This window comes from Fragaria vesca, linkage group LG6 (assembly GCF_000184155.1).
Source record: "Fragaria vesca subsp. vesca linkage group LG6, FraVesHawaii_1.0, whole genome shotgun sequence".
Classification (NCBI taxonomy): Eukaryota; Viridiplantae; Streptophyta; class Magnoliopsida; order Rosales; family Rosaceae; genus Fragaria; species Fragaria vesca.
In genome coordinates this window covers 744,860-772,206 of record NC_020496.1, presented here as the reverse complement: position 1 = coordinate 772,206, position 27,347 = coordinate 744,860, and the positions used below count along the sequence as shown (strand labels likewise).

The 27,347-nt window shown below is 37.1% G+C and overlaps 2 protein-coding genes and 2 pseudogenes across 2 annotated transcripts; 3 read left to right on the top strand and 1 right to left on the bottom strand.

The window, feature by feature from the left end:
* Positions 1-437: 437 nt before the first annotated feature.
* Positions 438-2,682, bottom strand: LOC101314682 (annotated as a pseudogene).
* A 4,599-nt stretch (positions 2,683-7,281) lies between these two features.
* LOC101314396 lies at positions 7,282-10,331 on the top strand (annotated as a pseudogene).
* A 2,015-nt stretch (positions 10,332-12,346) lies between these two features.
* Positions 12,347-14,768, top strand: LOC101310134 (F-box protein At5g03970-like). Its single transcript, XM_004302022.1, has 2 exons — positions 12,347-12,379; positions 13,170-14,768. Exon 2 carries the CDS (start codon positions 13,176-13,178, stop codon positions 14,493-14,495), a length of 1,320 nt encoding a protein of 439 aa, XP_004302070.1. The 5' UTR covers positions 12,347-12,379; positions 13,170-13,175; the 3' UTR covers positions 14,496-14,768.
* A 1,590-nt stretch (positions 14,769-16,358) lies between these two features.
* Positions 16,359-26,734, top strand: LOC101314109 (unconventional myosin-Vc-like). Its single transcript, XM_004304712.1, has 38 exons — positions 16,359-16,370; positions 16,486-16,614; positions 16,707-16,850; positions 16,958-17,103; positions 17,191-17,347; positions 17,480-17,538; positions 17,803-17,962; positions 18,063-18,212; positions 18,295-18,431; positions 18,525-18,671; positions 18,832-18,933; positions 19,052-19,109; positions 19,210-19,311; positions 19,539-19,576; positions 19,688-19,814; positions 19,901-20,071; positions 20,216-20,347; positions 20,467-20,576; positions 20,700-20,760; positions 21,019-21,196; positions 21,391-21,596; positions 21,732-21,851; positions 22,325-22,423; positions 22,548-22,772; positions 23,280-23,419; positions 23,721-23,832; positions 23,908-23,955; positions 24,048-24,299; positions 24,387-24,542; positions 24,651-24,857; positions 24,962-25,102; positions 25,341-25,411; positions 25,511-25,610; positions 25,679-25,735; positions 25,842-25,898; positions 25,997-26,077; positions 26,215-26,297; positions 26,426-26,734. The coding sequence occupies exons 1-38, from the start codon at positions 16,359-16,361 to the stop codon at positions 26,547-26,549; spliced, it is 4,599 nt and encodes a 1,532-aa protein (XP_004304760.1). The 3' UTR covers positions 26,550-26,734.
* Positions 26,735-27,347: the final 613 nt, after the last annotated feature.

Sequence of the window (27,347 nt, the reverse complement as noted above, 5' to 3'; positions counted from 1 at the left end):
AAGAAGAGGCAAAACTACATATGCAAGTTTCACATAGACTCTTTTCTCTGAGTATAAAGTATTATAGTTTGATCAGAGTCGCGATTATATCAAGGAGGCATAGGTAAACACATGAAACAGAAAAGAACAGTCAAATGGAATGTTAAGTAAGTCTGGTTAAAATTATTCTAAACTGAGAAACATTCAAGAAATTCATAGATCCTGCAATTGTGATCCTGACACAAGTAAGAAAACTCTTTCTTTTGACTAAATTACTGAATTACTGAGACATATTTTTAAGTAGCTACAGATATATAAAACAGAAAACCAGCTTCAGCTAGATTTTTTTTTTCTTATTATTTTGGGGGTGGTGGTTGATTTAGAACTGCAAAAAAGACAGGCTTCATGTTATACAAAACACATCCCCTATAAGCATAGTGAAACATGAAATCAGTCTATCATATCAGTAGAAAAAGGCTAACTTCAATATAGTTGCTCACGGATGCATTGTCATACATATTTAGCCTCTCAAAGAATGCAAGCGTAAAATGTAAAATGATCCACAACAGAGACACCAACCTGTATCAATCAAGCAGTAAAACAAGAATTAGATTATACACGGTACATTGTATCTACTACCTTGTTTTGAGTTGAATTGTAAAACATGTATAGCATTCTCAGCCAAATGAGTTCAGAGATTATAGGATAGTAAAATGCCATACATCAGAGTCCAAGTGATGCGATTACGAATTCTCTCCTTTCATGCTACTTACAATAGCAAAAACACCCGGTGATTGAAGCTGCAAATCAGAAAGGGACCTTTAATTGAGTAACAAAGTCATTCTCATGTAGGCCAGGTTAAGGCAAAATACAAAAATAGTCACGTCAAAAACAATTTCAAAGTGCAACAATGACTTTGACAATTGGTTACCAGGGACTAGAGGATATTGAGAAGGGCATCTCTTAAATGCAAAAGAACAGATTGTACATAAACAAAAATAGCCCTAACAAATCTCACAAGAAGATATAGCTCTCAGACTCTCACAGTAAAAAGTATCTAGGATTCATGCACTGGTAGAGCAGATCACAAACCTAAGAGAAGAGAGTGGCAGCTTGGCAATTGGCCACCATTATCAGCAGCTCCTTGAACCTGAAATTTCAACCATATTCTCAAGGTTAGATGAGTTCTATCTAGTGGTGATAATCAATATGAAAAAGACATATCATTAAAGCTACATTTAAAGCTCCATTTAATATAAAAAAAACAAAGACATGTAAAATATAAATAAAAATGTACCAAACTAGATTTCAAAAAGACAATATCATAAGAAATGTAAAGTATTGTATGTATGTCAAGAAACAGTTGCAGTGGTGAAATAATCTTACCTACGCTTTTCTTTCATTTGTCTCACAGCATCAGCTAAATCAGGACTTTGGAGCTCTTCTGAGTCTTGAAATTTTAAAACTCATATCCTCCATGCCCAGTCATATACAAAAGAATGTGGCTTCCTCCATCACTTAAAAGACGCTTAGATCTTGGAACAGCAGTCTCATGGCGGCCAGTTAATACATAAAGAAAATTTTAAACCGTCACTTCGTAACCTATATAATCTACCTGGTAGAATCAATTTCATTAAATGGTCATGATCAATTTAATAAAAAATCTGATCTGTTCCGAGTAAAAGTAAATAACCTAACCAGGGACAAGAAATCCCACCTCAACAGTGTCTCCATACAAGTTGAGTTTGTGGTTCTCATTATTAAAAACTTGGGCAGGGTACTTATTTCTAGCATTACAAGCCATGTCATCTGCCAGCATAAGTATTATCCTCTCATCAGGTATTCCAAGTCGCTTAACCATTCTTTAAATCAAAACAAAACATACTTAACTGTCTACGTGAGAAAATAAAAGAAGTTCATCCAGGAGGAGAATGACTGTGTGCTTACGTGTATATGGACAGAGTATTGGCCATGTGTCGATGATTAAACCTGACAGAAAAAAAGCCATTTGGAATAGAAAAGTCATATTGCCATTCAATAGAACTATCAAAAGCTTGAATACATTACAACTAAAGTTATTTGTACTACCTCAGTATGATTCTTAACGAATATAGTAGTGGAATAGAATTAACCCTTAAGATGTAACCACGTACTTCTCTTAGTACGTTTTTGATTTGCTAAAGTAATGTTTAGGCTAAAGTACTGATGCAGAACAAAAGACGAAACCTCTGTGGTTTCTTACTTCCAACAACACTAAGATACAAAAGCTTTATTCAGCACTGCCCAGCCGCTAAGTAGCTGGCTGTTGCACAAGTTTAAACCAATTCCTAACCAACTTTGCTTCCAAAACTAGAAAAAATTTACATGAAGCATATCTTCCAACTTCTCTTCTTTTGCATTGGCATTGTTGATAGTGCATAAGTTAAGCAACTAAACATGAATTCAAAACTAAGACCTTACAAGTTTCAAATGAACCAAAATTTGCATCTTGAACAATTAAAGCAAGCAACTTTTGAGAAAGGGTATCATTCACATCCAAAATCTAAAACATGGGCATCACTTTTTTAACACAAAGAACAGTAAATACAGATTGATCTAGTAAATTGAAGCTTGGAATTACCAGAGGTGAGACTGTGCATAGTGGTCTCTGAAGAAGACGAAGGAGACCCAAATGATCCAACCCAGACTGCAAAACGCAGCCATAACCATTTGAACAAATTGCACATCTTGAAGAAGCCAACTTTGGGTGCCCAAAAAGCAAGAAACTTTGGGTTAAGTTGATATGGAATTACAAAACCCAAAAGTGTAAATGGCTCAAAGGACATCGTATAGTTGTAACTTTGTAATAATAAGAAAATGAGAATGGATCCAACGGCTGTTAGGGAGTGACCACCCACTACGGTGGGATAGAACACACAAAATCATTAAATCGCAGCCGTAGATTATCAGACCGTTACCCAACCTCACCGACTTAGCAACGCAGCTATAAACCTCAGAGCTTCTTTGATCTTTGTTTCTCCCACGTTCTTCTCATTCACAAGCCCAAACTTCTTCTTCTCTCTCTCTCTCTCTCTCTCATTCCTTCTCTCTCTCTTTGTCTCTCTCTCAGATTTTGTTCTTGATAAAACAGATTTTGTTCTTGATAAAACCTGAGAAAGAGAGAAAGAGAGAGAGAAGCATAAAGATTGAACCAAACTCTCTGATTCTGAACCAAGAACCAAGTCCTCTGCCAGAGTAAGAAGGAGAGAATAGTAGCAATTCTCATAGCTGAAGATAGAAAGAGTTGCTTTACCAGGTAACATTTCTCTCTTTGAATATGGGTTTTGGGTTTTCTTGATTAGCCAAATTCTGGGTTTTCTGAAAGTTTTAGCTTTTACTGGTTTCCTTTCTTTGATTTCGAGTTTTGTCATTTGGTTGCATTTCGAGTTTTGGTATATGGTATGGCATTGTGGGTTTGGATGATTTCAATTCGTTTCTGGGTCTTGATTTCATCAAATTGGGGGTTTCTTGAATGATTCTGGTTCAGCATTACTTTTGATTCTGGTTTAATGGGTCTGGACTTTGGAAATTGAATTCTTGTTGAATGGGTTTGCATTTGGAATGGCATGCCTGTGTTTTTCTGCTTCTGTGTATTTTGAGTTCTCTTCTTGTAAACATTATAAAGTTGCTGACAAGTGTGTTATGTTGATTATGGAAGATGGGTTTTCAATTGCAGTTTTCCCTTTGCAGTTTTTGAATCAGATACTATTGTGGGTCTTATATTATTACTGTGTTGTGGGATTGTGTACTTTGTTAAAGATGCAAACTTTAAGGCGTCAAAGGTATCTAGGTTGGGTTTTGCTTAGGAAAGTTATAGTCTTTTCTTATAGAGGACTCTGTACCATGTCAATAGTTGGTTAGATTATGAATAAGTCAATAACTACTGGGTTTTATGGTAATAAGCTGTTCAGTTTAGAAAGAAGTTTGGAACTTGGGTTTGTTTCTTAGAAATGGTGAAGGGTATTTTACAATTTATCAAACTGGTTCATGGTGTCGATTTATTGAGACTCCTTGTACAAAATATACATCTAAACATAGAGTTGATAACCCTTTTTGTGATGCATTGCTTACCAGATTATGAATAATGATTGCTTGAGCAAGACTATTGAAGTTTATATCATTGATAGGTTATGTTGTTGTAGTGATATTTAAACATAGAGTTGATAACCCTTTTTGTGATGCATTGCTTACCAGATTATGAATAATGATTGCTTGAACAAGACTATTGAAGTTTATATCATTGATAGGTTCTGTTGTTATAGTGATATTTAAACACACTGCTTACCAGTTTGATGTAGCATGAATAATTTTGAATCTTTTTGAACCGTGGAAAAAGCATGGTGGATTTTGAATCTTAACAGCATGGTGGATTTGTGTTTTATGTCTATTAAGGAGTTTAAGTAAACTAGTTGATCTGTTGTTATAGTGATAGGTTCTGTTGTTATAGTGATATTTAAACACACTGCTTACCAGTTTGATGTAGCATGAATAATTTTGAATCTTTTTGAACCGTGGAAAAAGCATGGTGGATTTTGAATCTTAACAGCATGGTGGATTTGTGTTTTATGTCTATTAAGGAGTTTAAGTAAACTAGTTGATCTGCTACATATCATAAGTAAACTAGTTGGCTCTCTGATTTGTTTCAACATTATAAAGTTCCTCGGGAAAATGGGTTTCTACTAATGGTTCCATGTGTATGCTACAGACTGAGAAGAAGGAAATTCAATGGAACAAGAAGGAGGAGATGATCACTTACCAGGAGTCCATGATGCTCATCTGCAAGATAAAGTAGAAACTGCAAGACGAAGAGCAAGAGCAGTATCAGAAGAAATTGAATTGCAAGAGAAAATTCAGAGAGCATTGACAAGAGCGAGGGAGATATCTCTCAGGATCCTAAGGCAAGAGAAACAAGACAGAGAAAGAGTAGAGGGATAGAGATAGCGAAGCAAAGAGCCCGCAAAGTTGAACTGCCCTATGATATCATTTCTAACATTTTTTGTTACCTCCCCCTGGACTGTTACTGCCGGATGAGGACGGTTGCAACATACTTCAACAGTACAAATATAAAACCTCGTCCTGTGCTTGGAGTTTTGGCACGCTCAAAGCATAATAAGTGGAATGGTCTGATTGGGGTGGACAAATGTGGAAAGTTAGACCATTGGTTCAAGTTTCCACAACTTCCAATGGAGCTGGAAAGGGGACATAGGGAATCCGATTATAAGCTGATTGGAGCGTGCAAAGGGTTGGTTTGCTTCTGCAGACAGGATCGCAGTTGGGATAAGAGTCATTGTGATTATGTAGTGTACAATCCTGCTACCTCTGAGACATTATATCTCCCCGAACTCTGTATGGAATTGGAGGTTGTCATGCATGGATTTGGTGTAGCAGCAGGAGTGTACAAAATAGCTGCCTTCTCTACAAATCAGAGAGCCATCCTCACACTTGGCGACCGAGATTATTGGAGGATATCAAAGAGGGTAGCTGGCTTTTGTATAAACCTATGGGAGGCCAATGATTCTCAAGGTGATGGAAAGTATTCTGATGAGCGTCTCTACTGGATTGGCAGGGAGAAATTAATAGTGTTCGACTTGGTTAGAGAATGTTTTCAAGAGCTTCAAAGTCCTCAACAAATTGAGGAGGAGAACAAGAGTGTGGTTGCTCTTGGAATTGTTGACAATAAACTGTCTGCTTTTGTGGAGTGCCAGGTAAATACCGAGTTGTACACAATGGAGGCTTTTGGAGTTTGGCAGAGACACTCAGAATGGGTCTCTGTAAATGCTACCACAAGGATGATGGCATATAAATATGGTGGTGATGAAAGGCTGTTTGTTTTACACAACAGCAAGTTGGGCGTCCTTGACAGTGAGAGGAGCCATCTTATGTGGCCTACACCTCATGAGATCACTGAGGATGATGATTTCGAAGTCCAATCTGCAATGGTCATTGAGCCAACCTTACAATCATTGCAGGAATTGGGAGCTTTGGTGGAATCTGAGGATGAAAGTCCACTGAGGGAAGCTGATGGAGACGCACAGCAGCATGAAGCTGATGATGAAGACAATGATTCTGAACATAGTGAGCCTATTGATGATACAGGTGCAAAGAATGATGATGATGTAGATGATTACATAGATGTGGAAATAGATTAGGACTTCAAATTCTGATTGAAGACTGTTGCTGAGGTTTGTTTGTAAGTATTTGAAATGGAATTACATTACTGGTTGTCTTTCTGATCTTGAATATAGTCCTAAAAAAGCATCTTTAGTTTGATCTTCATGCTTTTTGTTTGTTGGAGCAAAATCATGTATATCTCATAAGAGTCCAACAGTTGTATGCATACTGTGTAAACAAGGTTAATTGAAAACAACTAGGATATTGTCATATTGTTCCTATTAATATAGATAGATAAATACCAGAAGCCCAAGATAATATAAACATAAATTATTTGATTGGTTTATTAGTTGCCTTGTGAGATGGGACTCTAGGTGAACTAGTCTATATAAAAGGGATCCATGTGCAAGCTCATTTTACGCCTTAAGTTTTCATGCTCATTGTGAAAGGCACTCTGGAGAATTGCTGTTCTGGTCTGCTCCTCTCGTTTAGAATATGGTTGTTTGGTTCTTATGGAACTTGTAAGGTCTTAGTAGTTTTGAGTTATTGGACATGCTTGTTTGTATTCACATTCAAGTTGTGCAAGCTAAGTTTTCAGGAAGCTATGAGTGTGAACCAGGTATCGCAACATAAACGCTGCTGTGGGATGGAGGATGCTTATGAAATTCGGCTGCCCGAAACTGTGACTGCTCTTAGCTTAGGACACTATTCTAGTGCTTTTTGATCTGCATTATTGGAGTACTACTGCAATTTGCTACACACTTACTGGAGTTACTGATATGTTATGTGCTGATATAAACATGCTGAGTCTACATACTTATTATCTCTTCTTTCTCTTTGGATTGAAAAGCTTATATATTCTCCTGAACACAAACAATCACTGTAGTTCTTTTGCCTACCTTCAAGTTTAGTCTCAACGTCTGATGTCAATTGTCTATAGCTACTCTTTGGAGAGGACTTACACTACTTGTGTGTGTCAACATGACTTACACTACTACTCCTCATTGTCTTAATTGAGTTAACGAAATAACTGAAAAAACACTACTTGATCAATAAAAATGACACTCTATTAAAACTTTAAAATTTTCGTGATGTTTTTGTTACAAAAAAATGAAGAAAATAAAAAAGAAAAAGAAAACAACAGACTATACGATGTCGTACAGCCAGTCACAAATACCAGTCTTCAGATTGAATTGGCTCCTTCAGCCATTTACACTTTCGGGTTTTCTAATTCCATATCAACTCAACCCAAAGCTTCTTGCTTTTCTCACTTCTCTATCAAATTGTGCACCAAAGTTCTTAACTTTGCGCTTCAAGATGTCCAAGTTGTTCAATTGCTGTTCTGGGTTTTTGGTTATGGCTACGTTTTTGGTTCTGGGTTCGATCAATGTCTACGAATTTGGGCTTCCTTCATCTTCAGAGACCACTATGCACACTAACAATTGGGCTGTTCTTGTCTGCACCTCTCGCTTCTGGTAATTCTAAGCTTCACTTTACTTTGATCAATCTGTATTTACATTTTTTGTGTGTAAGAAATCGATACCCATGTTATAGATTATGGTTGTTTGTTTCATATGAAACTCTTAAATTCTTAGTTTTGGGTTCTTGGAATGCCCATTTTATAGTTTTGGAAGCAAGTAGTACCAGAATTCTAAGTTAAGTTTGGCTTAGGATTGGTTTGAATTTGTGTCATAGCCAGCTACTTCGCGGCTGCGTAGAGGTAAAAAGCTTCTGTATTTACATGAGTTGGTGTTGTTGGAAGTAAGAAGCCCACAGAGGTTTCATATTTTGTTCTGTATCAGTACTTTAGCTTAATCATTACTCTAGCAAAATCAAAAAGGGTAGTAAGACAAGTAAAAGTAGTACCAGAATTCTAAGTTAACTTCGGCTTAGGATTGGTTTAAACTTGTGTGATAGCCGCAGAGCTGAATAAAGATTCTGTGTTTACATAAGTTGGTGTTGTTGGAAGTAAGAGACCACAGTGGTTTCATCTTTTGTTCTGCATCAGTATTTTAGCTTAATATAATCTCTAGCAAATTAAAAGGGCACTAAGACAAGTAGTTATATCTTAAGGGTTAATTCTATGCCACTACCATATTTGTTAAGAATCATACTGAGGTAGTGTGAAAATCTTGAATTGTAATGTATTTCAAGCTTTGATAGCTCTATACTTCTACTGAATGGCAATATGACTTTTCTATTCCAAATGGCTTGTTTTTCTGTCAGGTTTAATTATCGACACGTGGCCAATACTCTATCCTTGTACAGGTAAGCAACACAAGTCGTTCTCCTCCTGGAAGATCTTCGTTTCTTTTCTCATGTAGATGGTTACGTATGTTTTCTTTTGATTTAAAGGACGGTTAAGCGACTTGAAATACCTGATGAGAGGATAATACTTATGCTGGCAGATGACATGGCCTGTAATGCTTGAAATAAGTACCCTGCCCAAGTTTTTAATATTGAAAACCACAAACTCAACTTGTATGGAGATAATGTTGAGGTGAGATTTCTTGTGCCTGATTAGGTTGTTTACTTTTACTCGAAACATATCAGTTTTCCAATTACATTTGTTAAAATCCAATCATGACCGATTAATGAAACTAAATCTACCAGGTAGATTATCAAGGTTATGAAGTGACTGTTGAAAATTTTCTACGTGTATTAACTGGGCGCCATGAAACTGCTGTTCCAAGATCTAAGCGTCTTTTAAGTGATGAAGGAAGCCACATTCTCTTGTATATGACTGGGCATGGAGGAGATGAGTTTTTAAAATTTCAAGACTCAGAAGAGCTCCAGAGTCATGATTTAGCTGATGCTGTGAAACAAATGAAAGAAAAGCGTAGTTAAGAAAAAATTTACCTCTGCAACTGTTTCTAGATATACATGTACACTAGTATGCATTTCTTATGATATTGTCTTTTTGAAATCTAGTTTGGTACATTTTCATTTATGTTTTGAATGTAATATTTTAAAAATGTAGCTCTGATGAGTGTCATATTGATTATCACCACCAGATAGAACTCATCGAACTTCGAGAATATGACAGGTTCAAGGAGCTGCTGATAATGGTGGACACTTGCCAAGCTGCCACTCTCTTCTCTCAGGTTTGTGGTCCGCTTTACCAGTGCATGAAATCTAGATACTTTTTAGTTTTAGTTTTTATTGTAAGATTCTGAGAGCTATATTTTCTTGTGAGATTTGTTAGGGATACTGTTGTTTATGTACAATCTCTGTTCTTTTGCATTTACAAGATGCCCTTCTCAATATCGTCTAGTCACTGGTAACCAATTGGCAAAGTCATTATTGCACTTTAAAATTGTTTTTCACGTGACTATTTTAGTATTTTGCCTTAACCTGGCCTGCATGAGAATGGCTTTGTTACTAAATTAAAGGTCCTTTTCTGATTTGCAGCTTCAATCACCGGGTGTTTTGACCATTGGAAGTAGCATGAAAGGAGAAAATTCATACTCGCATCACTTGGACTCTGATGTATGGCATTATTTTCATATAACCTGTGAACTCATCAGAGAATACTATGCGGTGTTCTTTAGTTCAACTCATGTGCATGTGCTATGCACATGCTATACCTTATACATGTGCATTTCCACTTGGAACACGTTGGCACAGTAGCAATATAGGCGGTTGAGATACTTTTTATTGAGTTTGATACTTGCTTTCAGGTACCTGTGACAAACTTCTTTGGATCAGTCGTGGAAACCATACAATACTGATTCAGCCTATAAAGACCCTTCAAGGAAAAGTTGCCGCAGAGCTGATATCAATACACCAGCCAATGGTGATGAAAGAACTTTGGCAGGTTCAAATGGTCAGGATCAATTCGGTGACCTGAAAAAAGAGGTGATGTTTCTATAACCATTCGTGTTAATGTATGAGCCTGGTTTTATCTGCATCACTGATAATGGGAAGGAATGAATGATGCAGGATCAACAAGGCGCTTTCAGACATTTCCTTCACTGAAGAAGGAGATCACCATAATGCACTACAAGGAGGTATATATTTCCTTTACCATTTGCATTGTAGTTTCTTGGGTTTTTCATGAAAAAGCTTAAATCACTGTTTAGCCAATCTTGTAATTGAAAATGGGCGTTTGGTGATGAATGTATTGGCAGGAGAAAGAGGCAAAGAAAGAAGCTTTCAGGAAGTACTTGGAATCCACTGGAGTCCTTGATGCACTCACCTAAGGTCTGTTGCTCTCTTTTGTCTCTATTGATTTGAAGCTTAATCAAGTCCTTTCCTTTTCCTTTTTCATTTTTTTGTGTGAAAAAATTGATTTTCATTCTAATATAATATAATGCCAATCTGTTTCAATGAATGTCAGTTTAGATGACTAATTGCCCATATAAGTTATTGGTTATTCATTCTTATCAGTTTGTTCAGATGTTGAAAGAAAGATGTTAGCTTTTGATTTAATTTGCAATTTTTGGTTCTCTTCCTAATATCTCTTCCACATTGTTGCTCAATCTTGAACCTGTATATGTGATCAGTTTCGATATGCATGGCAGGTTTGTTCAACAAAAGTTAGGAGGTCCATCTATCTCTGAATACGAAAAGCTGCAGGCTGAACTTTTGGATTTGCAGATGAAGTATAACCAACTTTTTACAGCTTACGAAGAGACAAGTGCAGAGGTATTCTAATCTTTGAGCTTGGTATAGGCAGTGGCCAGGAGCATTGTGGACTGAAATGTGAAGTTTTATAACTATGTATGATGATAAAAACGTTAACCATGTATCAAATGGAGATGAAGATAGGAAATTTGTGAAAGCTATGTTAACTATGTTTCAAATGCAACTACTGATTATGATTGGGTTTAGTATGCATATTACAGTTGAACACTTAAATAGGAGAAAGGCAAGAGTTCAGACATATACAGAACTGTCCTAAGGTATTAGACTATTAGTTCCAACTTCTAACAACGCACTAACTCAAAATTCCTGTTATTTGAATGATCAAATATATACCGAGTAATGAAGTATGGTGAAGATATAAATCTGAACTGGAATCATCAGAAAATGGATGGTGCTCTATTGCAATTGGCCACAAAGGCATGAGCTGCAGTGCATGTATCATTCTCAATCAGGAATGCGCATTACACCTCCTTATTTCCTTATGTAATGTCTCTGACTGTTACTGATCTGAATGTGGATACTTCTCTTTTTTTATGTGTGCTGAAAGCATGACTGTGAATATGTGGGCTGTCTATAAATTTGTTTTAAGGAGATACTCATTGTGGTAGCATAGAGATATTTAGAATAAGTCAGTATGCTAGATTAACACGCCAAGTATGTGTAAATATAAATTCCTTAGTTATTTATATAGCAGCCTTTCTCAGGTGCGGACGTTCGCACCAAAGTTTTGGTGCGGATTTTTATTTTTGCACCAGTTCCCGATCGAATTTCCTCAAACTTCCTTCTAGACATATCTAGATCATCTTGTGTTGATCATCTCTGCAAAATTTCAGCCAATTTGGTGATCGTTAAGGCCCTCAAGATCGAAAAACAAATCTGACGGACTGAATTATGTCCGGTTCATCATCTCCATTTGTTTTTCGATTTTGAGGGTCTTAACGATCACCAAATTGGCTGAAATTTTGCAGAGATGATCTACACAAAATGATCTAGATATGTCTAGAAGGAAATTCGATCGGAAAGTGGTGCAAAAATAAAAATCCGCACCGAAACCTTCGGTGCGGACGTCCGCAGCCGAGAAGGCCTGATTTATATAGAGTTATGGACTATAAATTGTGGAGAGTAAAGTGAAAAAAATCGTTCTGGTTGCAACTTGATCCAATCTCAAATTAATTTGTGACTCGGATCTATAACTTACAGTAATGTGATCGACAAATACTTTGTAATATACGAACCTCAACGACGTCCCCAGAACCAACCCACGAATCCATTTCATCCCGAATTTCACTTGTATATCAAAAACCAGTAGATCCACAAAGTCCTCTATTGTTGGTCTATGGTTATAGTCCAAGAAAAGACAGTGAAATTACTGGAATAAAAAATGAAATTATTACATTAGAAAGATAACGGGTGAAATAAGAAGTAAAAAACCCAAAGCGACACGTTTACAAAGCATATAGGGACATAGTTCGACATCAACGATGTGAGAAGTGAGAACACTCCTTCACTTTCCCAAATCTACTGCAAAACCTTACTATGCTCAACATCAACAACCACCACTGGTTCACCTTCTTCTAGTCTTCACATTGTCTCAGCCTGACAGGTTCTCTGTCTCTCACATGCTTTCTTCTTTGTATTTGTAAATGGTTTAGTTTTCTGTACTGTACCCCCGTGTTTCTTTTGAGCTTGATTTGATGAAATGCTCAAAAATGGAAGATGGGTTTGCAATTACAGTTTTTCCTTTGCATTTGTTGAATCAGACAAGAAAATTTTATTGTGGGTCTTATGTTATTAGTGTGTTGGGATTGGGCAACTTGTTAAAGATGCAAACTTTAAGGTGTCAATAGGTATCTAGGTTGGGTTTTGCTGATGAAAGTCAGTCTTTCCTTAAAAAGGACTCTGTATAATGTCAATTGGTGGCCAGATTATGAAAAGCTACTGGGTTCATGGTTATAAGTAGGTTCAGATTAGAGAAAAAGTTTGGAACTTGGATTTGTTTCTTAGAAATGGTGAAGGATATTTTTTCAATTTATCAAATTGATTCATGGTGTTGATTTCTTGAGACTCCTTATTGGATTTGAAGACTTCAGAAATACAAAATCTAGATGTAAATGTATAGTTGAGAACCCTTTTTGTGATGCATTGCTTTGCCAGATTATGAATAATGATTGCTTAAGCAAGACGATTGAAGTAGTTATTTTTGATAGGATAACCTGTCATAGTGATATTTAAACACTTTGATTACCAGTGTGAAGTAAACATGAGTTCTTTTTGAACGATGGACAACCGGTGGATTTGTGTGTTCTATGTCGATTGAGGATATTTATTAAACTAGCTGACTTGCTACGTATCATAAGTAGAACTGTACTGATAGTGGAGTATGCCCTCAGCAGGGTGATATGAGTCGACAAGAGAAAAAGAAGGAAAAAATGTTGGAAAATGATGTCCATGCTGCATTGACCTGTGACGACATCCTAAATGAGATACTTCTTCGGCTGCCAGAGAAATTTGTTTTCAGATTGATACTTGTGTCAAAGAGGTGGCTTCGGGTGATATGTAGCTCTTCGTTTCGATCTGATTATCGTGCTAGATGGGGAGTGGACTTTCATCATCTGGGTTTCTTTGTCTGCAACCAGCTTTACCTCAACAGACCTAAAGATGGGATGCGCCGACCCAAGTCTGAGCCTGCACTTCAGTTGTTGTCAGCTTGTGAGGAAGGTGATGATGTATGCAATGATTTGATGGCTTCTGGGAATTGCAAACAGCTCGGTTATTTCATTGACTCTTGCAATGGGCTTCTTCTTTGTGGTCGCCACCCACTGACATATTCTGTTTGGAACCCAATCAGCAAAGTGCTATTCCAACTTCCTCAACCTCAGCGCTTCTACAAACGCTTGTGTATGGCATTCATCGCTGAGGATAATTTCGATGACATTCTTCAGTACAAGGTTATTCGTGCAAACTGTGAATGCAAACGCGAGGTTAACACTGTGTCCATTGAGACTTACTCTTCAGTGACTGGTACATGGAAGCATTTCACGCTCACTTGCTCTTCAAAATTTTCCTTGCGCCCCTGGACAGTGGCTACTGTGATCAATGGTGTCGTATACTGGTTTGCAACTCAGGGAAAGATAGCCATTAAGGAAAGCGTAGCGATTTATGACCCACGTGTTGGAAACACACGAGTAGAGTTGCTTAAATTACCTGATGGGAATATTTCGCAGGACTATGATGAGTTTGTTCTTGGGGAGTCCTCAGATGGGCTATTGCAGTATGGTCAGAGCAGCAAGTCAGGCATGGAGATATGGGTTCTTGAGAAGGAACAAGATAGTAGTATCTCATCTATTACCACAAACGTGCAATCAAACCGCAAGTGGAAAATTAGATACAGACTTGGTTTCAAAGCAATGTGGAAGAAAAATCCAAGCTTTTGCAAGCAGACAAAAGAAGCTCAATTACTGTCATTCCTTCCTCGGAATTCTGAATATGTCTTCATAAGATCTGGACAAAACATATTTCTCTTGCACATTGAAAGCCAAATGTTGAAGGTGAATCGATATCATGGTCCTAGCTCTCATATCCAGTGGGATTTCAGTAGAGTGGTGCCTTACTTTCAACCTTCTTGGCCACGATCTTCTTTATGTCATGAAAAGGCAGCAACATCTGCTTGGCCTTCTACAAACCAAGAAACTGCGGCACCTGCTTGGCCTTCCTGGTGAATTTGTAAACACCTAATTAGCTAACTCATGTGATCCCTAACTGTGTCATGGGTTTGGTTTAGTATTGTGTCAATTAACTATGAATCTGTGGAGTAGTTTGAAGTACTAGTGATCCCTAGTTCCCTACATGTGACATAGGTTGTGTTTAGTTGTGTCATGAGAAGATGCATGTTGCTAGTATGCGGAGATGGAATTCTCTTTCAGATCTCTGTAAAGTTTTCTCGTATCCTTATCTTCTATGGCAATGCGGTTTCAGGCTTTCAGATATTTAGTAGATTGCACTCTTATGTTCTTATACATGCTAACGCTGCTTGCTTCTTCAATCTTTTTTTAGGCTTTTAGCCATCCTTTTAACCATAGAAGTATAAAATGCCTGTTAAATCTTTACAGTTTACACCAATGTTGCACTTGGTTATTGTTTCTTCATGGCTAGCCTCCTCCTTTCCTTTTCAACCCTAAACTTGCCTGCATTCTCAAATAGTCATTATGCACTCCTTCCGATTCATCAACACTTCATCGTTACAAAATCTAAACCTTCATTCTTGCCCCTAACCAACCGAAAATGAACCAAAAATGTATCGAAATATCAAAATGACATGGAGAAAATATCAGAAGAAAAATAAAATGTTGACCATGATCACAACAATCGGACGGTTGGAACGATAAGTTGCACATTCTTACAATAGACTCACCCACACAAGATCACGACATTCCCTCTAGAACCATAACACTATGACATCAGAGACATATACCGTTAGGAAAAGAGAGAGAAGACTTGGTTAGTAGCCACTAATAGGCGCGAAACGAGAGGGAAGACAACCGAGAACACAGGAGCTTGTGAAGAATGTCACTCCCTCAACCCCATTCGATCCACATTCACTTTCCACATTCACAAAACTTGCCCAAACTCACCAATCAACCTTTCCCTGTTTCTCTTTCTACCCCAAACCCAGTTTTTGATGCAAAGTTTGAATCTTTCTGGCACCCCATTCACCCAAACCCAGTTTTTGCCTTCATTTTGATGCCAAGTTTGGATCTTTCTGGCACCCCATTGATGGTTTGATCCAAAGTTTGATGCTTTTGATCAAAAGGGTGTGGTTCATTTCATGGTGGGTCTGTGGTGGAGAGGAACTCTTCTCATGCAGACCAAGTGTATGAAGAAAGTCCTCACTGAATTGATGAGCTTTTGATTCCCAGCTTGAAAAATGGTATGTGAAATTTTTGGTTGGATGTGTTATGAATTGACCCAATTTTTGGATTCAACTAGTTTCCCCAAATCCTGATTTTGAAATGAGTTTCTGGGTCCAAGTGGGTGTTAGAGTTGATGAAAGCCCTCTATGGAATTTTAAGTTGTTATCAAAATACAATATCAAGTTTTGTTTTTGTGATCAAGCATTTTGATTTTAGAGTTTGAGATACAAAAATGGGGAGGAATTGTTTAGGGTGCTATCCTTTAGAAGAACTCAGGATATGATGGAGGGTGTTTTCCTTGAGCTCAGTTGGTTTTGTAAGACAATGTCATTGAGATGTTACTCATTTAGTTATACACTATTGCAAGCACCGCCATTTGTAAATGAATAGTTTCCTGAATCATTTAGCTGGAGAAGAAACACTAGTATTTTTTTCTCCCTAGGTAAGGCACAAGGTTGTGGCAGCTCAAACGAAGCATTGAGCAAGCCAGATGAGCATGTCTACGATGAAAGTGGTGAAGTTATTACTTGTGTGGATCATTGACATAGATTTATAGATGAAGGGGAGAAAAAGTGTACTGTTGGAGGAACTAGACACTTCAAGTTAGCTTAGGTGACCAATTGCACTTCAAAACTTAAACCCGTGGTTCCTTTCTTTCCAGAGTCTGTATAAATGAACACGAAAGTAGTCTTCCAAAAGGGATTGTGAATGAAGTTTGTGTTATTTATAAAGATATTATATATATTGTTCTGTATAAAGCAAAGATGATGAAGTCCTTGTGGCGAATGTGTATCAACAGGGCACAGCAGTGAATATCATAGTAGGCTCTCATGTCTGGTGCGAAGACCCAGATTTGGCTTGGACGGATGGACATGTCACGAAGATTAACGGACAGGAAGTTGAGATCCAGGGTAGCAATGGGAAGAAGGTGCATTGCTCTCGCCTCTTTTATCAGTTAACTGTAGAAAGTATTCTTGGAGAATCGTAGTCTAATGAGTTTCAATGTTTTGTGCCTTAAAGATGGTTGCCAACTTATCAAAAATATATCCAAAAGACATGGAAGCTCCTGCAGGCGGAGTTGATGACATGACAAAGTTATCTTATCTGCATGAGCCTGGAGTTTTGGAGAATTTGAAAACTAGATACGAACTTAATGAAATTTATGTACGTTCTCATTCCCTTTTTTTTGAAAGTATACGTTCTCGTTCCCTTCATTTCAATAGAACTGCTAAGTTTCAGTGTTATATAATACAATATTGGTATCATGACAGACTTATACTGGAAATATCCTTATTGCCATTAACCCATTCCAAAGACTGCCCCATATCTATGATAGTCACATGATGCAACAATACAAGGGAGCACCATTTGGAGAACTAAGTCCTCATGTTTTTGCAGTTGCTGACGTTGCATACAGGTTACTTTTATTCCTATTTAACATGGTACATATTGTTCAATGTATATGTACCAAACTTTTATGATTTAATGCTTTAAACGAAACCAGGGCAATGATTAATGAGGGAAAAAGCAATTCAATTCTGGTCAGTGGTGAAAGTGGAGCAGGTAAAACTGAGACCACAAAAATGCTCATGCGGTACCTTGCATTTCTGGGTGGCCGGGTTGCAACTGAAGGACGAACAGTTGAACAGCAAGTTCTTGAAGTATGATTTATATCCTAGCTTCCATTTGGCAATTAGAATAAGCAACATGTACTCGGTATCATTTCTAATTTATCAAGTTCCATCAAGTTCTTATGCAAACTCTAAATTTTTTTTTTTCTCTTGTGAGTGCAGTCAAATCCAGTTCTTGAAGCATTTGGCAATGCTAAAACTGTTAGAAATAACAATTCTAGGTAAGATACTTTTCATTTGAGGATCGAAGTTGGCAGTTTATTCTCTCTTTGATAATACATGTATCAATTGACTTTGGCTTGAGATTCTGTCTGTTTAGTCTCCCTATTCACTAATAGCCATGTCGTGTAATAAAGTAGACTATATCAAGGTGTTACACTCTAGTGCCAGATTGGTTAGATTCAGCCATCATTGTGCTGATATTAATTACTTGGGTCAATTTTTATCTCCTGCTGATATATCCTTTTTAATTGATACTGTTGCAGTCGATTTGGTAAGTTCGTTGAAATCCAATTTGATAAGCAAGGAAGAATCTCTGGAGCAGCCATCAGAACTTACCTTCTGGAACGGTCTCGTGTTTGCCAAGTTTCTGATCCTGAGCGCAACTACCACTGCTTCTACCTTCTTTGTGCTGCACCACAAGAGGTAAGTTCCTGCTGCAATGATGACTTCAATTAGACTATCAATGTATCACTTCCTGTTTCTTTTCTTGCAACTTTTAGCTAACATTATTTAATGTTGACAGGAAATTGAGAAATACAAATTGGGAGATCCTAAATCATTTCACTATCTTAACCAGTCACGTTGCTATGAGCTAGTAGGGGTAAGTGACGCCCATGACTATCTTGCCACAAGGAGAGCTATGGATATTGTTGGAATAAGTGCAAAGGAGCAGGTATAGCCCTCTTCTTAAATGCTTTCAGTAAAGGAACCAAGAAAGAGGACCATCTCATCCTCTGTCTGTCTCTCTGTTCCAGGAAGCTATTTTTAGAGTAGTTGCCGCAATTCTTCATCTTGGAAATATTTTATTTACCAAGGGAAAGGAAGTTGATTCATCAGTTCCAAAAGATGACCAAGCCAAATTCCATCTCAAGATGGTTGCAGAGCTTCTCATGTAACCACTCTTTCATAATAGTTGCTCCAAATTTGTATTTTAAATAGTTTTCCATTCAAGTTCTGATAATTTTCTATATCTGCATCATCTCAGGTGTGATACTGCTGCATTAGAAGATGCATTATGTAAGCGTGTCATGATAACACCCGAAGAAGTTATCAAGAGAAGTCTTGATCCTCAAAGTGCAACAATTAGTCGTGATGGTTTAGCAAAGACAATATATTCTCGATTGTTTGACTGGTTAGTCACTTGTATTCAACATATAATCAGATTAGCATCTTTCAAAAGAAAAAGAAAAAAAAAAAGCAAATTTACATGCGGTTGACTCTGAAAAGAAATATTTAGCCACAGAAGTTTGATATTCATGTGAAGCTAACATGTGTTTCTTTCTCCTATACAGGTTGGTAGACAAAATTAATGTTTCAATTGGACAAGATGCTAATTCAAAATCTTTGATTGGGGTTCTTGACATCTACGGTTTCGAAAGTTTTAAGAACAATAGGTAACAGTTGATATACATAGTACAACTCATACAGTCCATGCATAAAATGCAGAACTCAATCAGCCCTTATGTGTAGGCAGTATTTTGCAACTTACTTTCAGCTTATCATGCTGTGCAGTTTCGAGCAGTTCTGTATTAACTTCACAAATGAGAAATTGCAGCAACATTTCAATCAGGTGGGATGATGTAGACCTCTTTCGCTTTCTCTATTTTATATTTAATTGAGAATTTTTGCTCTATGTTATAAATTTAAGTTCCTGCTGCTGATGTTTTCAGCACGTTTTTAAAATGGAACAAGAAGAGTACACAAAAGAGGAGATTGATTGGAGCTACATTGAATTTGTCGATAATCAAGATGTCTTGGATCTTATTGAAAAGGTAATACCTACTTCTACTGTTTAGTTCATTAATAGAACTAAAATGAATAATAATTTGTTAAGGTTAATATGAACTGCCTAGTAGACAAATATGATTTGATGACAGATGGACTTTTATAAGCAACACGTCAGTTTTCAGTGTTCTTATGCTAGTCTTATACAAGAATGTTTGTATTTTTTTTCTTTTTCTGACGGGTGTTTTTTTCATATGATTTTTCCTTTTGGCAGAAACCTGGTGGAATTATTGCTCTTCTCGATGAAGCTTGGTAAGCTACTATTCAGATGGGTGAAATTCTGTCATTAATTGTTTCGTTGAAGTTTGACTCCCACTGTTAAATAAGCATGTTTGAAGTTTTTCATTAATTTTGCATTTGCAGCATGTTTCCAAAGTCCACCCATGAAACCTTTTCAAATAAGCTATATCAGACATTTAAAGTTCATAAGCGCTTCGTAAAGCCGAAACTGTCTCGAACTGATTTTACCATTGCGCATTATGCTGGAGAGGTAAAGTCGATCAAGAAAGAAGGAACTTCTTGAGATATGTGATACTTGTTCATTTGGTAATTTACCTTTCAAAATCTTCATTACAGGTGCAATATCAGTCTGAACAATTTTTGGACAAAAACAAGGACTATGTGGTTCCTGAGCATCAAGACTTGTTGGGTGCTTCAAAATGTCCTTTTGTGGCAGGCCTTTTCCCTCCACTTCCAGAAGAGACAGCTAAGTCTTCCAAGTTTTCTTCAATTGGCTCTCGGTTTAAGGTACTTCTGCTATTGTCTTGATGGGTGTATTACCCTTGATAATCGAATATCAATAAGCTTGATCATGTGGCTCCTTTCTATATTCTGCAATTCCACCTTCTGTAACAAGAAGTTGACTCATTCTGTATGTTCTACCTGGTGCAGCTGCAACTGCAGAGCCTAATGGAAACCTTAAACTCTACAGAGCCGCATTATATCAGATGTGTAAAGCCAAATAACCTTCTAAAACCGGCTGTATTTGAGAATGTAAACATTATGCAGCAACTCCGCTGTGGTGTAAGTAAACAAGTTTCTTTTCTCTTTTCCACTTCATACTTTAAGCCTAACATAATGCATCCAGTTTTACTTCCTTCTCTATATTTATTATTATAAATACTGCAACTTTTTCCTTGTAGGGTGTTTTAGAGGCAATCCGAATTAGCTGTGCTGGTTACCCTACCCGAAAACCTTTCTTTGAATTCACCAACCGATTTGGACTTCTTGCCCCAGAGGTCCTGGCTTCAAAGTAAGTTAGTATCTCTGGAATTTTAAGTTCAAGTTGGGGATGAAAAGTTGAGGACTCATAATTTCAACTTTGCACTTGAACTTGATCGATCTACTTTCTGATGCTTATTTTTTTTATGAGCAGTGTTGATGAAAAATCCGCGTGCAAAAAGATTCTCGAAAAGAAGGGTCTTCAAGGGTTTCAGGTAAAGTGAGGTGTTCTCTTTGCTGCTTTGAAGCATGCTGTTATATTGTAGTATAATTTCTACTCCTAGTTCTACTGTCTCCAAACTGCCATTTGCTTTACCCAACTTATAACCACTCATGCAAATGGCAGCATGGAGTTATACGGAAATGGAATTAATCATAATGGACAGAAACTTAGAATGCACTAAGCGTTTTACATAGATGAATTATAAGTGTATATCAAAGACTTAACATTTCTTTTCAATTTTATATTGCAGATAGGTAAAACAAAGGTCTTCTTAAGAGCTGGTCAGATGGCTGAGTTAGATGCACGAAGAGCCGAAGTACTTAGTGGTGCAGCAAAAACTATCCAGCGGCGTGTACGAACTCATTATGCACGGAAAAGGTTTATTGCATTGCGTCAGGCAACCATAGTTCTGCAATCAATATGTAGAGGTGAGCCATATGAAAACTGTATTATCAAGAATCAGGTCTATAACTACACACAGTAATATTTGATTTTTATAGAGAATATATGAGCAGAAAGATATGTACCTATTGTTTCCCTTTACTTCCTATCTAGCACAAATTTCTGGAACTTTGGGAACTGGTAGTCAGTTTTTTATTAACATATTTGGTAAAACTTGTAGGAAGACTCTCTTGCAAACTCTTCGATACCATGAAAAAAGAGGCAGCTGCTAAGAAGATCCAGACACACATTCGTAGATATCGCGCCAGAACAAATTATAAAAAACTCCATCTCTCAGGGCTCGTCTTGCAAACAGGTCTAAGAGCAATGGCTGCTCGTAATCAATTCAGATTTAGGAAGCAAGCTAAAGCAGCAACTATTCTTCAGGTAGTATATAGAATCTTGCAACTTGCATGAGTTTTATCTTTTTCTGCATGAGATTTGAGTGATCAAGAAACAACTTGGGTGGTAAATAGTAATTTTCCTTTTCATGCCATAAGAAAACTAAATGAAAACTTGCAGGCTATATGGCGATGTCATAAAGCTGCGTCATACTTGAAGAGGCTCAAGAGGGGTACAGTGGTCGCACAGTGCCGAATGAGGGGAAAAATTGCAAGGAAGGAACTTAGGAAGCTCAAAATGGTCAGTATTTAACTTATCTCTGTACATGTCTACCTGTGTGAAATAGTCATCAATTGATAGTTCAGAATCCTAAATAAGACTATTATATCAATTTCACTCTCCACGTACAGGAAAGTGCAAGGCTCTTTCCAGTATTGGGATATTTGCTACATAATTGAAGAACATTGCATGCTTTGACTTAAAGATAGTGGGTATCTATAAGATGGTGATAACGTTATACACAGGCCTTTAAGAAGCAAAAATCTGAATGACAGTTATGGACTACAGTGAATCAGATTAGCCCTTCTATTTTTACATAGATATGTATGCCTAGTTCAACTGATTATTCAAGATGCACTGATCATTGTCATGAGTATACTTATTCACAGATTTTCTCTAATCTAGATATAGTTTGTAATATGTTTCTTGCTCATGTCCCTTTCCTTCATTTGTGATATTCACATTATCGCTAAAATTTCTGCAATTCTCTGCAGGAAGCAAGGGAAACAGGTGCTCTTAAAGAAGCAAAAGACAAGTTAACAAAACAAGTAGAGGAACTAACTTGGCGTCTGCAGTTGGAAAAACGTCTAAGGGTAATTCTATCCCTCGCAGTCTGTGGGACTTTCATTTGTACCTTCACCGCTGCTAGGTCTCATAGATTCTAATTTGGGGTTTTCATGGAGATTTCATCGTGCTTAGTACATTTCCTTCCTGCAGACTGACCTTGAAGAAGCGAAAGCACAAGAGATAACAAAATTGCAGCACTCATTGCAAGAAATGCAGCAAAAAGTTGAAGAAACAAATGCAAAAATTGTCAAGGAACGAGAGGAGGCTGCAAAGAAAGCTCTTGAAGAGGCAACTCCTGTTATTCAAGAAACCCAAGTTGTCGTTGAGGACACCAAAAAAATTGATTCTCTAACAGCAGAAATGGAGAGTTTAAAGGTATGAAGCTCAACCTAATAGGCAGCCCTTGCAGTTGTCTCACATGAAATCATGCGTAATATCTCTCCTCTCTACTTGCCATAATATTGTGTATGTATAATGATAATAGCCAGTTGACTAGTTACTATTGTGAACATAGAAAAAAAAAAAAAAAAAAAAAGAAAAAGAGAGAGAGAAGAGGGAGAGAAATAGAGGCAGTGTCTGAATTCTAATAAAACCAATCATTCAGATTTGCAAGGTTTACGTACTTACAAACAGTAAACTAACCAACAATGAAACACCTAAACTAAAACAACTCTTAATAATACTAAACTAACATAACAGCTACTTGGCATATTGGCATAAGGATGTTAACGAATTCTATAGAAGTGGTTATGACATAATTCTGAATCAAATTGGAGGATAGAATTTGCTAGATCGCTACTCATTTATTTTTCATGTGCATAGCAGTAGATCATGATCATTTATATTTATCTTTATCTTGGCTCTCTTCGTAAACCTTCCCAGGCTTCGTTGGATTCAGAGAAACAAAGAGCCGATGACTGTGAAAGAAAATACAATGAAGCTCAAACATCTGGTGAAGAACGGCGTAAGAAATTAGAGGAAACTGAGAAAAAAGTCAGTCAGCTCCAGGAAAATATGACCAGGTAATATAACATCTCAAGGCATGGTGTTATATGCTCATTTCGTGGCTAAATGGCAGTAGAGCAGGTCTCACGAAACTTTTGTCAAAGAACTCTTCTGTTGTGCTCTTAATAACAATGAACCCATCAAATAGTTGCAATGCTTCACTATGAACCAGTTAACTGAATTTCTTAGTTCTTATATAATGGGAAGCTAGGGAAAGCCTATTGTTTAGAAAATTAGAAGCATTTGTTTGAGAGAAATAAATTATCATTTCTAGTTAGCACTACATGGTTGACTGAAAATCTGGAATTCATTGATTAGGCTAGAGGAGAAGCTTACCAATCTAGAATCAGAAAATCAAGTATTGCGTCAACAAGCTGTTTCCATGGCACCAAATAAGTTCCTTTCTGGACGGTCCAGATCAATTATTCAGGTACTTACACATGTGAATAATGAAATCCTGTAGCTTTCAGGTGGTTAAGATTTCCTTCTTATTTGATGATTACAGAGGGCAGCTGAAAGTGGTCATATTCCTCCCGAAGCAAAGGCAGCTCAGGTATGTTTCTCTTCAACTTCATGTATAGAAAACAGTCGCTATGATATTTTGTACACTATTTCTTAACATTTCTGTCTTGCTAAATGGATCAGGATCTACATAGTGCTTCAATAAACCACAGGGAGTCTGAATTAGAGGATAAGCCACAGAAATCACTAAATGAAAAACAGCAGGAGAATCAAGAACTGCTCATCCGATGCATTGCGCAACACCTAGGCTTTGCAGGGAACAGGCCTATTGCTGCCTGCATCATATATAAATGCCTATTGCAGTGGAGATCATTTGAAGTTGAGCGGACTAGCATCTTTGATAGGATTATTCAGACCATAGGCAATGCCATTGAGGTTTGAAATTTGCATCTTTTATTTTTCTGTTTATTCATTTCAAAAGAAAGAAACCTTTTAACCTAAGTACCACCACTTGGATTTCAGACCCAGGATAACAATGAAATCTTGGCCTATTGGTTATCCAATGCCTCAACACTTCTATTACTACTCCAGCGTACACTGAAAGCAAGTGGTGCTGCAGGAATGGCACCGCAACGACGTCGATCATCATCAGCTACATTATTTGGAAGGATGACACAAGTAATTCCAAGTCCCTCATCAACAGTCAATACTTTCAATTCATGAATTGTTATTTCCTCAGTTGTTTGACTGTTCCACACTTTTCCTGTTTTATTTTTGTTCTTCTAGAGTTTCCGTGGAACCCCACAAGGTGTCAATCTTTCCTTAATCAATGGTGGATCGAGTGGTGGAGTGGACACTTTACGGCAAGTTGAAGCCAAGTACCCAGCTTTACTATTCAAACAGCAACTCACAGCATATGTAGAAAAGATTTATGGGATGATTCGAGATAATTTGAAGAAAGAGATTTCGCCATTGCTTGGATTGTGCATCCAGGTACCATTAATATGTCCATCTATGGACTAGAAAACAATTATTGAAAAAGGACAATGCTGCTTTCACTTCTTTGTCAAAACTATTGCTGAAGTTGACTTTAACAGGCACCAAGGACATCAAGGGCGAGCTTGGTTAAAGGTTCTCGATCAGTTGCTAATACCGAGGCCCAGAGAGCTTTGATTGCTCACTGGCAAGGGATTGTTAAGAGTCTCGGAAACTTCTTAAATACTTTAAAAGCAAATCATGTCAGTACTCTTCTTTTCCCCCTCTGTTACTTGACATAAATTGAGATTTAGTTTTATCTATGCTGCCTGTTCCATTTGTGGGTCGAATAACCATCAAAAAGGAGAGTACGGTTATTATTATTGAATATTCATACTCTTGATTTCTCTAACATTCATTTCAGAGGTGCATGCTTTCTGAATTCTTGAACCAGTGGACCTACTCTTCAAAGTCTCACACATTTTTTGTTCCTTTTTCCAGGTACCTCCATTTTTAGTTCGCAAGGTCTTCACACAGATATTCTCCTTCATCAATGTTCAATTATTCAACAGGTATCATATATATATTCTCATACTTGAAGTTACCCTTGATCGGTATACTGTTTAAAACAAGTAAAAAATTATCCTTCATATATTTATATTTCTCTGTAGCCTTCTATTACGACGAGAGTGCTGTTCGTTTAGTAATGGGGAATATGTAAAAGCTGGTTTGGCTGAGCTGGAGCATTGGTGCTATAAAGCAACAGATGAGGTACCCTGAAATTATTTCTACCTTTCTTTATAGTATCTTAAACTCTTACTGAATAAACGAAAATACAGTATGCAGGTTCAGCTTGGGATGAACTCAAGCATATTAGGCAAGCCATTGGATTCCTGGTATTTTTTAAATCTTGTTACATACCATATCTTTCTAGTTCCAGTTACAGTGGCGAAAAGCAATAAATGGTAAAGTAGTCCTGAAATTTTACATTTTTCTTTTCAGGTCATACATCAAAAACCCAAAAAGACTCTTGATGAAATAAGCCATGACCTATGCCCAGTAAGTAATGTGAAAGCAAGGAAGAAGTAAACACATTCAAATGCATTAACCTCCTCTTCAATTCAATTCTCAGACAATGCATCTTTGTTCATTAACAGGTCCTCAGTATACAGCAGCTATATCGTATCAGTACAATGTACTGGGATGACAAATATGGCACACATAGCGTGTCCTCGGATGTAAGTTTCTATGGATGCCATTACTCAACTAGGTTCGAGTCATCTTCGTCACATGACAATAATATACATGACAATCTAGTGATAAAACTTATACACAAACTTACTAATCTTAATAGTTTCACTGTAATTGGCTGTAGGTTATATCCAATATGAGAGTGTTGATGACAGAAGATTCTAACAATGCTGTCAGCAATTCTTTCCTCTTGGACGATGATTCCAGGTTATGACGTACAACACTTGAATATGTCACTCACTATGACTTGACCTTTCTTCTATCATGTTTCAGATATCTCTCTTTGTTGTTATTCAAGTACTGACACCAACCTTTGTTAATCATCTATACTGCAGCATTCCATTTTCAGTTGATGACCTATCAAAGTCGATGGAACAAATAGATATTTCCGACATTGAACCACCACCACTTATTCGTGAGAACTCGGGCTTTAGTTTCTTGTTGCCTCGTGCAGATTGATTGCTTTTTCACTGGATGCATGTCTCCCTATGAGCCCTATCTTTGCTGTCAAGTAATAGATTCAACCGCCTCGTCTATATGGCGTTTATGGGGTTTGTATATTGTTCTTCATGCTTTACCTAGTAAATTATTCTTTGAAATCTACAACGTAGATACATATATAACAGGGATTCCATTTCTCCCCAGCAGTGTAGGTTGAATATTCTTCTGTCTTCTGTTGTACAACTAGCTGATTTTAGTGATCAGGGAAAGAAATTAAAAGGGTAGCTCTTGTTCCTTTTCTTTTTTCCTTTAGAAGAATTTAGCAACCTAAATGGCTCTCAAGTGTTTATATTAGTTTTGGAGATTGTTTTCATTCCAATGCCATGTTTTCAATGTCCAACAAGACCGTGCATCTCTATTAGCAAGATTTTAAGGCAATGATAATGATGTTTATGCATATGAATCAAGCTTGATTTAGTCTTAGATTATGTGTTCTCAATAGAATATACTAGACAATCCCCCGCGAGTTGCATTGCTTGTGTCATAAGTTTGAATGTGTGATAGAATTAAGGTAAACTATATAGACTTAACTTGGCACATGTATATAGAGTGCGTAACGCTCTAAACTGTTGGTCAGAAAGTAAACAAAGTTGAGCTAGTGCATGATTTTGTGTGAAATCTAAAAAGGACAAAACGGTCGACCCTGACTAGATAATGTGGTGGCAACGGTTCATCACTAAGAACACAAAATATGGAGTACGTTATAGAGTAATGTTACACAAAAAGAGCAATAAACCACAGAAAATATGAAATTAT